The sequence below is a fragment of the Manis javanica genome, chromosome 3, assembly GCF_040802235.1.
Source record: "Manis javanica isolate MJ-LG chromosome 3, MJ_LKY, whole genome shotgun sequence".
NCBI lineage: Eukaryota > Metazoa > Chordata > Mammalia > Pholidota > Manidae > Manis > Manis javanica.
This window is the reverse complement of record NC_133158.1, coordinates 104,720,525-104,735,403: the sequence shown is the minus strand read 5'-3', so window position 1 is coordinate 104,735,403 and position 14,879 is coordinate 104,720,525. Positions and strand designations below refer to the sequence as shown.

Genomic DNA, 14,879 nt, shown 5'->3' with positions numbered 1-14,879 from the left:
GGAATTTTAGCTCAGTCTGAATCAAAATCATGAAGACAATTTGAATGAATGTACTTATCTATTATCCATATGCATTTTACAATAATATTTAGAACACGTAGTGCCTTTGAAAGAACTGTGCCAGAATAATAAACAGGATTCATATAGACATTACTTTAAGTTTACATGGAGTGACCCTGTGGGATCATGTTTGAGTTATAACATGTAGACATTTAATGCATCGGGATTGATTGCTTCATTTACTTAGCATCCCTGTAGCATTTGTATGGAATTTTTTCCTTGAATAGAGTAGGGGTCAGCAAACTTTTTCTGTAAATCTCCGCAAGATAACTATTATAGACCATATAGGCCAACCATCTAGGTCACAACCGCTCAGCCATATACAACATGCAATGACACGGTGGGGCTGTATTCTCAACACCTTAGAAAACTGGCAGAGGGGCTCAGTTTGGCCTGAGGTCCAAAGTTTACCAACCCCTAGTTTACAACTTTAAGGTTCTGAAAATTGTTTAGTGTTTAGCATCAAAAATTCTAATTTCTATATTTAGTCGGGTAGATTCTGTCTTTTAAAGAACTGCAATATTATTAAAACATATAACCTAGGGAGTTACCAAAATACTAACTGTTGGAAATAGCGGTGACTTCCTCATTATGATACAACCAGCTGACAACAGGTGCAGGGGAACTGCTAACTCGGCAAACCACTTCTGCATCCTCTCCTTGTTTGAATTCTTGAGGAGATACCACTTCTCTGAAAGTGAGTTTTTCTGTATCAAGAAAGTAAAACAAACCACAGAAGTATTATTGTTTATTTCTCCCAGTAACACTACAGAATCTGTGTTGCTTGGTGCTGTTTTACAATAGTTGAAACTAGATCCTTCAAAACCTTAAACCAGATAATCTCATTTTTTCTCTGAGAGTGTCTCACCTTAATGAGAACATCCAAGTTCTTACAATGTCCTATTAGGCCCCACATCAACTGGAGCCCGCCTCAGAACCCTCATAAACAATTTCTCCTCTCTCTTCCTAGTTTATATGCTCCAGACCAACTGTCTTCTTTGAAATTACTTGCATACTCTAGATGTTCATCCTGAGGCATGTGCACTCTCTTGAGTTCCCTGGGATTTGTGCCTGACCCCCACGTAATAGGTACCTCCCTTAAAACTTCAACTGTGTGTCTCTACCCCACCTAATTTCTTTACTTCTATGCTGTAGTATGTTTAGCTTCTATGCCTTTCTCAAGCTTACTTATTGTCTGTCCCTACTCACTAAAACATAAGCACCAAGTGGCCAGTGACATTTTGTTTTAGTCACTACTGAGTTTCTAGGTCTATTGTCTGCCATTTGGTAGACACCTAACAAGTGTGTTGAATAAATTAATGAAATTTATTAAGTGACATGGATATTTATGTTTGATGAGAAATTTTCATTCAACTATTTCATTGCTTTTGCCAAGAAAAAAATATTTATGAAAGATTTTCCAGGTACCATACCTCTGAAATGACTGCTTCAATTTAGTTTTTTGGCTATTAAGTTTTTGCAATGTAGTTTTCTTGCTATTTAAAATAGGTACAGTAAGGGTCACATAAAGAGGGAAAATATCTTTCCTTGAAGAGTTTAGAAATGATGGGTGAGGGGAGGACAAACCAGGAAAAATAAGGGCAGCAACGTGTCAACAAAGTGCCCTGGTCAACCAGAGGAAGTCAGGCCGTGGGAAAGCTTTGCCTTTTTTCCCATATGTTTCTAGAATTATAAAACAAAGCCATAAGGAAGAGATGTCTTATGAGTTAGTATTTTTAAAATGTTTATAATTTAGTTCAGAGAAATTCTAACTACCAACACTACATATCAAAGGTAAGGCATTGTTCTAAGCACTTCACGCAATACTAACGTAGGCCTCAGAACGACACTATGCGTTCTCCGTGTGTGAGACAGGTATTGCTATTGTAGGCATTTTATAGATGAGGAAACTGGAGACAGGGTGAGCAACTGCTCAAGGCCACACAAGTGAGTGAGAGAGGCTGGTCTCAAACCTAGAGAGACAACGGGCTTCACAAACAGTGTTCCCAAGCAGGTTAACGATCCCTAAACATGAAAAGAGAAAGGAATGTAGGAAGCAATCAATGTCAAGTCATAAGAGTAAATGTAAGTGTGGAAAATTTTGTTAATGAAAATACCCAGAATGAAGGATCTGGCTAGATATTACTCCCCACTAATGAGTTTTTGGCATTTTCTCTGTCAATTCCTACTCACTGATCCTTTTCCTGTTCTCATATTGGACTGGTCCCTGTTACCACACATGTAAATTCATTTGTCCTAATCACAACCTTTTATTTTAAAATGAGAAAGTACTCCCAATAAATTTCATACCATTAAATAAACTATTTTCTATTTATATCAGATTCTTAATGACCTTGGAAAACTAAAACATTTCATCTACATCATTTAACTAACAGAATTGGCTACATCTTTATTTTTATAGCCAACCATTATCTACTATCTATTCTACTTTAAAAATGCCCTATGGTAAAATATAAATAAACTGGTATCTGTAATGGTCTCAGAACATTGCTTAGCACATAGTTCTTAATAAATGTTAGCATTTAGTTAAATACATTTTATTTTGCTTGAATTTTTATTCAGTTACAATTTCAATCAACTAATAAAATCATGGCTTACGGTAAATTTCCAGAACAACTGTAGCTTCTTGAGTCTGTCCTTTGGCATCTGTTGCTTGACAACGATATATTCCTGCATCTTCTATATTTGCATTGTAGATGGTTAATCTTGACCTAACACCTTCTTTTTGCACCACTACCCTCTGTGTTGAAATTATCTTCTCTCCTTGAGGATTATACCAGTCTATACTCTCAGGTTCACCAATTGCTGCAGAAACCCATGGAAAAGAAGTGTTTAGAAACATGTTTGCAGTGTTTGTTTTGGCATTGGCATTTACTATTATGTAACAACTTCTAACAATTTAGAAAAAATATATAAATATGAAAAGACTGGAAATCTGAAAATCTTAGAAAATTGAAAATAAACACAAATGTTAGCACATATGTTCATTCTTCCTTATCCAATGCTGAGGCTTCCATCGCATTTGAATAAGCAAAACCCAAAAGTTCCATAGGAAACTTCCAGTACAGTACTTGAGCTCTACTAGCTGAAATTTTAGCATAGTAATCTTTGGATTATTACCACACTTAACTTATGAAACTGCCTTGGCCACTGTGTCAGGCATAAATTATATCTGGTTAGATATATCTGAACTGAAACATAATTACTAACATGATTTCGTCAACTCAATTCCCTTTCCTAGGATCAGGAGAAAGCACTTTTTCCCCTGATAAAGCAGAGCTCATAAAAATGTAAATCTTATATGAAATAAACTTTGACTTTTGATAATACTGAATTTTGAATTAATTTCTAAGTGTTAAACTTACACAGATAAGGCTAATGATTATTTCTTAAATGGAGCCCTGATCTCTTTTCCCAACAAAAATGAGTAGTTTCATCATCTTAATCTAAAACTGTTAACTATTTAACCATATGATAATTAGAATGCATTGAAATAGTACTTATACTGCTAGGCAATTACAACCAAAACATTACAGGGTAAACATTTATTTAAGTTTTCCAATTCAGAATCTAGGTTATTATCCCCTTCATAAAAGCTGAAGTCTTTTAGTCACCAGAAGGATGCATTTCACCTAATTACTTGAGAGATAATTTGTGGATGCAGCCTACACTATTAACTCAAAAGTACCAGGGGAAAATGCATAGATTTAACTAACATCTGCAGGACCTCTTTGAAGAAAATCGTTCCTTCTTGTTTTTTCCCAAGAAATGCCTTCAGATACATATTATTCTCCTTTTGGTATCAAATTAGAAGTGCTTGAGCAAAAAGAATGGAAGAAAGTTCAGTTATATCTTAATGGAGTTTAGTTATGTTATCTTCAGTTTTTCTGAATAGGACCATGAAACCATAGCGGTTATAGGATAACTCACTTAGGGAGGTATTGGTTTTAATTCCTCCATCCATTGAGAAGCTACAAAACAGCGATTTAAATGAACATCACTCTAAATCTGAACAATACAAAATCTCATTTTATACAGTATATTATACAGAATATTCTGTGATATATTCTGGATATTTTCATTCTTAATGTTATGGCATAAAATTTTGTTATCAAGTAGAGTTTATTTTGGGTTTTCATAGAGCAATCACTATTCTCTTTTTTCTAGCATCTCTAATAAATAATAATTTTCAATAAAGCTTTTCATGTTATTTTATAAAGACTGGATTATTGGACAAATTAATTAATTCAATTACAATTTTTATTCTCTTAAAAATGTAGAATAAAAATTCATTTGCTGTATATAACACCTTCTTACTTAGCTCTCTGAGGGTTTGAAACCTTTCAGTTTAATTTAAGACATTTATTTCATTGAGTTTCGAATGTCAGTGCTTCAGGGTGTCAAACTTTAGAGTCATGTCAACACTGTAGTAGAAGAAAAACCTATAGAAGCATTGTGATTTAAATGGTTTCTCATGTTTTCATTTTTAGATTCTTGTTTTACTACTATATTCATCATAAGTAAGGTCACTTCCAAGACAACAGTACAGCTCTTGATTACTTATCTTTATGTAAAATAAAAAAATAATAATTATTTGACATTATTAAGAGTAAAACTAAATACCACTGAATGTTGTTAATTCATTCTTTTAAATTATATCTTAATTTGACCTTATGTAATACATGCAGATGCAATTACATTATATATACTTTATATCATTGTGATATGCAAATGCAAGAAAATAATACAATTCATTATATTTTCAAAATTTATCTTTAGACTATTTCATTATTCTGTGATTATGTGATACAACTGAAATGTATGTGCGAAATGCATGAATTTGTGTAAATAATGTATAGATGAGATTTAGAAACAATGACTTACATTCTTATGCCAAACTCTGCTAACATAATAAATGATATTAAACTTATCTCTTCCCTGCTCTCTGCTTCTCCATTTGTCAATATGCAAAAATATGCATCAATAGAGCTATAAATTCAGAGCTTTATGAAGGCAAACACATGAAGATTCATGGTCCCTATCATTTTTTCATGAGGTGTGATAGTGTGTGCATGTATTTATATACATATATATATGTTTATATATATATGCTATTAAATATGATTAATAAAATATTGTTATAACTGCTTCCATTTTCATTAATTTTAATAATAATTTTAAAAAGCCATGCTGGTCTCAAGACAACTTTTATTACACATTTTATGACAGAAATAGTTATTTTAAACCAGTTTTGAATTGCGCAGGTATAATCAGGAACAGAAACAATTTAAAAAACTCTAAAAAGCAATTTTGGAACTAAATAAGTATTTTTTAAAACTTTAGGTATGAAGACTTGCATGCATAAAAGGAATATGATATAGGTAAATATAAGTAGAAAGTATTCATTTGTGAGTGGTACAGTACTTTGAACTTGATGCTTAAGTATTTAAATGTCCTCTGAAAAATTCTGTATGTGCATGATCAAATTGAATGAGATCTAAATAATTTCCCACAGGCATCATGTGGGATTCTCTTCATTAATAGTCACAGAAATCCTGCAAAAGTTTTTCTGATTAAAGAACTTATTTGCATTTTCAAAGAAATTCATTTTCATAAAGAAGAATTTAATCTGCTTTGTCCTAAAATTTTCATTCTGGTGTAACTATAGTGCAGTGTGCCATATATAATTTATTCATTGAATATTTACAAAGATGATTCAGTTATAATGTTTACATTCATCCTAATATTACTATTTAGACTGGAATAATATTTGAATTAAGTTACTGAGAATACATCATACTTGTTTTATAGTCAAAATTAATAACTTGAAAATAATAGAAATAAAATTCATAGTATTTAATATGCAAAATATGGTTGTTAGTACTTTCCAATCATTATAAATCCAGTGATAATATTTTATTTTTAGAGAATTAAGTTTTTCATGACTTTAATTTTGCCAGTAAATTGAATAATTAAAGCATAAAACAGGTTAAATGAAAAATTTGTAGAATACATACCTGTACATGTGAAGAACTTAGATTCACCCACACTAAGCTCTACTTTGCTAAGTGAAATTGTCACTTGAAGAAGAGCTGAAAAAAATTTTGAGTAACAATTAATTACAGTTTAAAATATGAATTCTAAGATTTTTACATGATCTATAAACTGCACAATCCAAAGAGCAATTATCCACCCCATTTTTACTACCTGTAAAGAGAAATGAAATTTTATAAAATACATTAAAAAATAACAACATTATGTCTGTTACATTATTACCCTTTCACAACCAGACCAATTACAGGACTTACTCAAGTGAATATGTTGAAATATATTTGTTAAGTAAATGAACAAATTCATACTCAGACAGCTGTTTTGTATTTAGATGCTAGTCTTACATGTGCTACAAGATTGAACAATAGCTAAAGAAAATTTTTGCTCAACATTTGGAACCTTGCTTAAAGAGTAAATCCTACACTATCATTACAACAATAACAAATATAAATTAACTACATTTTGACTACCTACTGAAGTATTTCCATAAAAGGAGGCATCCATAGAAGGGAGGGAGCAATGCATAGAGAGAGGGGAATGAATATTGATTTTAACAAGATAACTTAAGTGAAGGAACCAGGAAAATGGCAATAAAATAGAAGAGCTGTTCAGTAAATCTGTTGTCAAATTTGAAATAGAACAGCTGAATATTCTAGAGTTTGGAAAATAATTATAATTATGTTCAATATTTAATAAATATTTTATTTACATTTAATATATATATTTCTACTGATATAGTAGACAAGATAGTATGACCACTCCCCAAAACCTTTCCTGCTATACCTTGCTTCCAAAAATGCACAACGAGTGAGAATTCAGTAAAGTAATGGAGACTCAAGGGAAAACAATGGAGAAAAAATTAAAACTAGAGTATAAGTCGACACTGGGAACTTCTGGATCATAGTCACCAAAAGGTGCAAGGCGCACAGACTTCAAAGAGATAGAATCCAATCTTGTTCAAAAAGTGGATGCTATAGAACACCAGATAATACTGGACTAGAGTAAGGTTCACCCTTGGTATGAGAAGGATGTAGAATACATCAGCCCATTGGGAAAAAAAAATAAAAAGTGTGATGACAAATCTCTCCTGGCCTGTATGGGAGACGATGTTTCCCCCTAAATATATTAATCACAGTTCTTCCATATCCCAGGGTTGGGGTTTTAATTATAAACATATGTTCTTTGGAAACTCCAAGCTGAGAAGTTTAACTGAAAAACAATGTCACATGTAGGGCTCATAGCTAAGTGGCAGAAGCAAAGATAAATCCCCTTCAGAACTACATCATCAGCCCAGACTAGTTAAGCTTTTTATAAATAAAGCTTTCTTTAATCTAAAATCACATTCTGACATTATAAAATACATAATAAAATACGGCACTGTAAGCAAGAGTTAGTTGAAACAACCAATAGGATAAATAGGTACACAAAATTTCAAAAAATGGAATTAGACTAAGAATGTAACATAACTATGCTGAAAATGTTTAAAGACATAAAATGTGGAGTCAAAAACTTGAGAAAGGATGAAATTATCAAGAGACTTGTCAAACACGTTAAACTCTTGAAAATGTGCTTCCTTATACTCTCTATCATTGATAAATTCCTTCTTTTTTAGGAAAACTGGGAAATTTGGCATGGGCTGCGTGGATTTCTTCTCCCTCCATATTTGGATCCTATGTTTATTAATAATCCTTGATACTCAGAGTGCTTGTCACATTACAGAGGCTCAACAAAGTGTTCAAGCAAGTCTAGTATTTCAGAAAGAATGGATTAAGAAAAGTACAAAAGTTAGAAATAATAGGAAGAAAACTAGTAGGACTAAGGGACAAACAAGTATCTAAAAGCTATAAAAAATGCCAGATACAGTGAGAATTCACAAAAGAGGAGCTTTCCTTTTGAGAAGTAACAAGTAAACACCTTGGTGAACTTAGTTTAAGTATAATGGGGTCAACAGAGGTAAACTGCTTAAGTCAAGGAATTTGAGATTGCCCTTATAACAAGCTTGAATCTGAAGATAGATTCAAGAGTTTTGGGGATCCACAATTCTGGGAATGTGGTCAGGGGTTTTATAAACTGGGGAAGGTTTGGGCATACCTATGGACAAAAGGGAATAGGTAGAAAAGAAGTTTATATAGTTGAAAGAAAAAAGGAAGTTGTTGACTCTGTTCATCTTTTCCTTTCTTTGCTCCCTTTACTTTCTCCATTAAGAAGTCATCCTATTTCACGACATCATTTCCTTTTTTCCTTGGTACTTCAGTCTGTGCTTTGCTAAAATCCAGCCATGCAATTTCCAACTCTCAGCTAATATTCAGTTGAATAATATAATTTAATTCAAACTTCCTATGGACAGACTGAACCCATTCTCCTTCTAACAGTAATTGCTCACTGTTCGTATTCCATTTTTCGTCACCATCAATCAATTTTCATCTTGGAGATACGACCTCTGCTAACAGTACTTGAATGCATTCTTGTTCATTCCCTAATGAACATTCTTTCCCTAAAACTTGCACTCATTAATTTTAAAGTAAGATGTTTGAGACAGTGGTATATCAGATTCTATATTTATTTTTCTGACTTCTATCTCTTCAGTCTCTCTTCCCATGGAAGTATTTCTCAAGCTGTTGCATGCATAAGTTTCTAGAACTATTTAAATTCACCTGCCTGTTTAAGAGTCTTTAAAATGGATTTGCTTTGTTCAGTTACCAATTATACAAATTTTAATTGAAAGAAAACTTACCTTTCCCAGTTCATATCCAATTATTCCTTCCCAGTGTTTCTGTATTTACGGACAACTAGGATTAATTACTCACACCCTTCTTCCACTTACTCACACTTTTCCACCACTGTGCATTTGCTCAAACCATTTCTTCTACCTTTGTCTCCCTTTTACACATGTCTACAGTATGACTATATTCTGTCCTCAAAGCAAAACTAAAATATCAATAAGTTTGCAAAACATTCTTTGAAAGCCACATCCACAGTATCAATAATATATTTGATCAGTAGGCATTCTTACTAAACAAATGAAACATTGTTAATAATTATATTCATTTTTCTACCTTATTTAAACATAAATTTCTAGAAGTGAAGGTACATGAGTCTCTTTTCTGTTTCTCCTAAACTGATACTATATGAATATATGGCAGAATAACAGACACAAAGTTACCAAGAGCTTACACTAGGTACAGAATATTGACAGTATTGATAATACAAAATTTTGGAATGATTTCATTGTCTTAGCTGGAATTTAAGGATGTCAGAGGGAGTTTCAGAAATGTCTGCCAATTATTACTTAAATAATTTCCGCCTTTGATCTCTGGAATACATTTGCTTTTCTAAGGAGAAGTTTATAGAAAAGACAAAACTTGAAAGATGGGCACTTTAAATGTCAAGTACAGTTCTGTACAATTTTAAGCTGATTTGCTGATAGGTGTAATAAATAACATATTCATTGTAATAAAATGAAATAGAGCTTGTAATTAATTCATTAATTTTTATTAAAATACTTGGTAAGTTTTCATTCAGTACAAACTATTAATTCACCCATTAAACAAGACCATATTTTTCATATATATTTTGGTGACCAGACAATACTGTACTTCAGGTATTAAAAGCATATAAAGAAAATGCATATTTTTTATTAAAATACATTTCCAAAAGACTGGATTTGCTCTAACTGACCAATATACTAAAACATGGGCATATTGAAAAATCTGGAGAACTAAAATTTAAAGTCATGCCTTAAACAAAGCTCTTGTGATTTAACAACAAGAGTTTCTTGTGATCATACTTGACCTGTGACTACAGCAAGAGACTGATTTTGGAACAAATGTCAGAAGAAAATTAAAGCTTTCTAATGCCAAAAGTTGTGTTCAGGGAAAACTGTACAGAACTGATGAATTTGATATCTATTCAGTAAACCTTTCCTTAATTTCTGGTGCTCCAATTTAGGCACAAAGAAATGAAGGTGAATAGTAATATGGAGCTTTTATTTTATTGAGAAGAAATTATAGTAAACATTTATAATAAAAATTTGTATTTAGGATTGGGGTTTGAAAATATCATGACATTCAGTGATGCTGGAAAATACAATTTCAATGTTTTATTATTATGTGTCTGGAATAGATAAAACAATGTTGAAGAAAACTATGAAGGGTGCAGTGTGAGAGAGATTCACTTCATATAATGAGCATTATTGATTAAATGGTGGCATTCCTTACCAATCAATCAATAAATCATACTTTTGTATCAGAGTAGGGGTGGACAGTAAAAAATGCTATATCTTCACAAGAGATTCTTAAAAGTAAGAAAAAGCATAATAACAATAATAATAATAATAAGGGAGAAATGTGGGATTCACATATAAATCAAGTATAAAAATCAAACAAATATTCATATTTGACCTGATTGTTTATAGTTCATAGTGCGTGATCAAAACCGAAAGTTTCTGTGATGACTGCCCTTGTACTGTTCACCATGTAAGAACTTACTCACTATGTAAGAATTTGTTCACCATGTAAGAACTTGTTCGCTATGCTTCAGAAGATTGGAGACTGACGAGAATTAGGCTTGGGGTGGATTAATGATTGTGCATTGAGCATTGAGTCCCCTATACAGAATTTTATTGTTGTTAACAACCATTTGATCAATAAATATGATAGATGCCCTCTCAAAACAAACAAAACAAAACAAAACAAAAAAGTAAGAAAAAGCTTGAAACTTACAAACTGAAGAGTTTGTAAGGGCCAGGAAAAATCTATGTCCTCTGTGAGCTATTCTCAAAGAATGCATTTATTATACATCTGAAAAGTAGAGTTGGGTAAATTTGAATAGTTTACAAAAATCATTAAGTATTTATTGACTATATGCATTTAGCAAATCGCTTTAAGATGCTATGATATACAAAAATAATAAGCCACAGATACTAATATCAGAGGATTTACAATTTATTGGAAAGGACACATAAAAAGAGGAATGATAAAACAAGGTGATGTATATCAGTTATGGCCATCACAAGGGTTATGGTCAAGAAGGCTGCACAGAGGGTAGGTAGTAAGACTTGGCAAAAACAAGAGATGGGACAGATACTGTAATAAATGGACAGAAAAAGGGTGGACATTCCGGGTAAGGAAGATATGTTGGTGAATATTCCAGATAAGGCAAAAATGTTCAAGGAACATTCCAGGAATAATTAGTAGATCAATACAGATGAGGCTGACCTCATGTAGAGTTTTGGTAATATATTATCATTGGAGAAATAGTTTTTAAAAGACATTGGAGGATCTCAAAAGCCTTGGTAGAATGTCTGGACTTGTATTTTTGTCCATTAATTATTTATAAGTAGACAGTAAGAGGACAAAATTGGCATTTAGTAAAGATTAGTTAGAAGATAAAATGACTGACATATTGAATTAAGGGGACAAGCACTTTAGGGTATATTATGATGAGTATCTGGGTTGGCTGTTGGCAAAGAATATGGAAAAGCAGGAATGGATGTAACAAAAAATCAAAATAGAAGTTATCTCTGTGATCAATTAGAACATTAGTGGAAAAGGGAAAAAGTCAAAGATGTTAAGGTTTTCTGCTTCAGTGAAATAAGTGTCATCAATGTGAAAAAGAATTTCCGAAAAGAGCTAATGGAGGGGAATATGTGAAGCTGCAATTTATATCATAAATGAAAATGATATCTCAAAATAGAACATAGGCAGCAGTTTAACAAAGATAACTGCTATCATAACAAAGGTTTAGTAATATTTATAATTTAAGTAAGTATGCAGATTAAATAGCAGATATCCAAATGGGACTTTCTTAATTTACAGGAATATAAATATAATGAAGTCATTGGCATTTCCCAGGTCCATCAGAAGAACAAGAGACTGCTGCAATTTGATACAACATTTAACAATGGCATTTCAAATGGCCAGATTATCACCTATGGAGATTTAAAAACTGACAATTTAGTCATCTACTACATGCCTGACACAAAGGAGAGGTGGAATCATTTAAAATTCCAACAGACATGCAGAGATAACTTAAGGCACTGATTTATCTTGGTACAGTGACTTACAACATTTTTCAAGCAAGCATTTTTCCTTAGCCTTCACATCAATGAGTTAGAGAACTAAGGCCCTTACCTAGTAATTATAGAAATTCTCAAGAAGTCTTATGCATAGATGGTCCTTATTGACTATAATAAATGAATATGATTTTCTCATTTTTTTCATTGAAAATATATTCTAAAATTGTATCTGCTTCAAGAGAATTATTACATAATTTATTTAATTATTCACTTCTTATTATTGAATTTTCATATCAATATATTACAATAGTGTATATGGTAGTGGGTTATGGGTTTCAAAAACTGCTACAATGTCCAAGAAAGTTCAGGACTTTTGGAGTATTTAAGAAATATTCTATCATCAAACATTTTAGGATATCTGTTGGCTGAAAATGTTTTCTCAGAACTGTTTTTCAAATTGTTTCACCTAAGTTTACCAAGACAAGTTTTTTGTGTAATTCCTCTCAAACTCCATGCTTTTTTATATTTGAACTCAATCTTCTTCAATATCCCCATCTTATATTAGGAAAATGAATGTCTCAATGGCTAGAACCAAGTCCTTTTAAGAGCAAATAGTCTACCTCCATAATACTTCTCTTTCTATCAGGCCCTTATCATCATTCTATAGACACTGTTTAATTGCTTCCATCATTTAAGAAAAATAAATAAATGAAAAACAAAACAAAATAAACAAACAATATCTTTAAAAATAGATCATCCTTTCTCTGTTTCTCTCTCAAATTAGTATGGTATATCCATCCTACTTACCCTACTTTGTCTTCATTGTATGGCCCCACCCGATGACGCTATAGACACTGTTGGAAAAAAAACACTCTCCAAGTTTCAATTATTCTTTATTACATTTTTTTTTGTCTTCTCCATTCAACTAATAGGTTTGCAGTTCCTAAGGTCAACCACAATCTTCTAATTTTCAAATCCAGTAACAAGGTTTAGCTGTCTTTTTTATTTGATTTAATGAAAGATGAGATAGTGCTGGCTGTTTTGTTCTTTCAATGTCTATTCCTTGTCCCCTACATATGTATTCTTTGCTCACTTTTCTGATAACTCTTATTTTAGCCTTTTTTGTTACATCTTCTTCCATATATGCCTTAAATATTTATGTTTCTTAGTAACCTCATCTTTGTTTTCCTCTGTTGCAAACGTTTTACTGCAAACACAGATATGACATTTTCTATGTGCTGTGCACTGTTTTAAGCAGTGTACCTAAAATAATTCATTTAATCCTTAAACAGTACTATAAAATGGGTACTATTTTCATTCCTATTTTAAAGATGAGAAAGTTAAGTCAAAAGATCGTGTCATGATTTGCTGAAGGTCACTCACCCAATATATAGTAAGGCATATTTGAATCCAAATATTTGTGCTGTGTCTGTGATCTTAATTACTTCACTATGCCCTTCATATATATAAAAAAAATTACCAGTATAATCTGCTTCATAATAAACACTCAAAACTCTGTCTCCATTTGCTCATGATCCCCTCTTCTATATATTAATTATAGATAGAATGTGTGTATATTTCCCTTTAATCATTTCTGAGGTCTAGAAACATATTTGCTAATACATACTATACTTCTTAAAAACTGTATTTTCAAAGTCAGCATATCAAAACTCAAGGGCCTTCTTATTCTTAATTCTTTAAGTTTTGCCACTATTATCTATTGAATATATTTTGCCAGATAAACAGTCTCTTCTCTGACTAATATAAAACTCATAAAATCCAGCTCACTCTTCCTTTAAATGTCTTTCTCAAATCTGCTTTATCTTTAGCATCCTTAATTACCTTAATTTTATTTTTCTCCATTGCCAGCCTGGTCCAGTGAGGAGTCTGCAAAACTGAACAAGGTCAGGCATTGAGTTCATCAGAAACATCTGAGGAAGTCTCCATGGGTGTGTATTTTGTTTTTGTTTGGCTATAGGTCAATCCTTAGGTATTGTGATTCAATCTATCTAGCTTTTTTCTATTTTAAGTAGGCCCAGGATTCTCTATTTTAAGTAGCTTCCAGGTGCTAACCATTGCTACTTAGAAAGTGGTCCCCAGTCCAATATCACTTGACCTTAATTAGGAGATTCTTTGTGATATAGAATGTCCCATTTCATACTGAATGTCCCATTTCATACTGAATCACAATCTATAATTTACCAAGACCCTCAGGTGAGCCATGTGTACATTAAAATGTAGTCAGCACTGCTCTGTGGCAGTCCAATATGTTTACCATTCTTTAGTACAAATATACAGGCAAACCTTGCTTTATTGCTTCATTGTGGTTTGCAGATACTGTGTTTTTTTCAGCTTGAAGGTCTGTAGCAACTCTGTGTCCAGCAAATCTGTTGGTGCCATTTTTCTAAACAGCATTTGTGATTCTGTGTCACATTTTAGTAATTCTCATAATATTTCAACTTTCTCACTATTATTATATTTGTTATGGTGATATTATGGTAATCAGTGATCTTTATTGTTACTACTGTAATTGTTTGGGGATGTCATGAACCATGCACATAAACTTAATAAATGCTGTGTGTGTTTGGACTGCTCCACTGACTGGCTGTTTGCATGTCTCTCTGCCTCTACTATAGCCTCTCTATTCCCTGAGACACAATAAATTAGACCAGTTAATAACCCAACAGAGGCCCCTAAGTATTCAAGTGAAAAGAAGGGTCAACTGGTGTGG

At 32.3% G+C, this 14,879-nt stretch overlaps 1 protein-coding gene across 3 annotated transcripts in view; it reads right to left on the bottom strand.

Annotated features, from left to right (window-relative positions):
- The window catches only part of NCAM2 (neural cell adhesion molecule 2), a 508,052-nt gene that overhangs the window by 198,863 nt on the left and 294,310 nt on the right, over positions 1 to 14,879 (bottom strand). For all 3 annotated transcript variants that reach the window (XM_073231839.1, XM_037012663.2, XM_037012664.2), the window contains 3 exons: positions 6,099 to 6,173; positions 2,680 to 2,886; positions 624 to 767 (listed from right to left, as the gene is read on the bottom strand). In XM_073231839.1, coding sequence (XP_073087940.1) covers positions 624 to 767; positions 2,680 to 2,886; positions 6,099 to 6,173 — 426 coding nt within the window. The remainder of the gene's footprint in view (positions 1 to 623; positions 768 to 2,679; positions 2,887 to 6,098; positions 6,174 to 14,879) is intronic.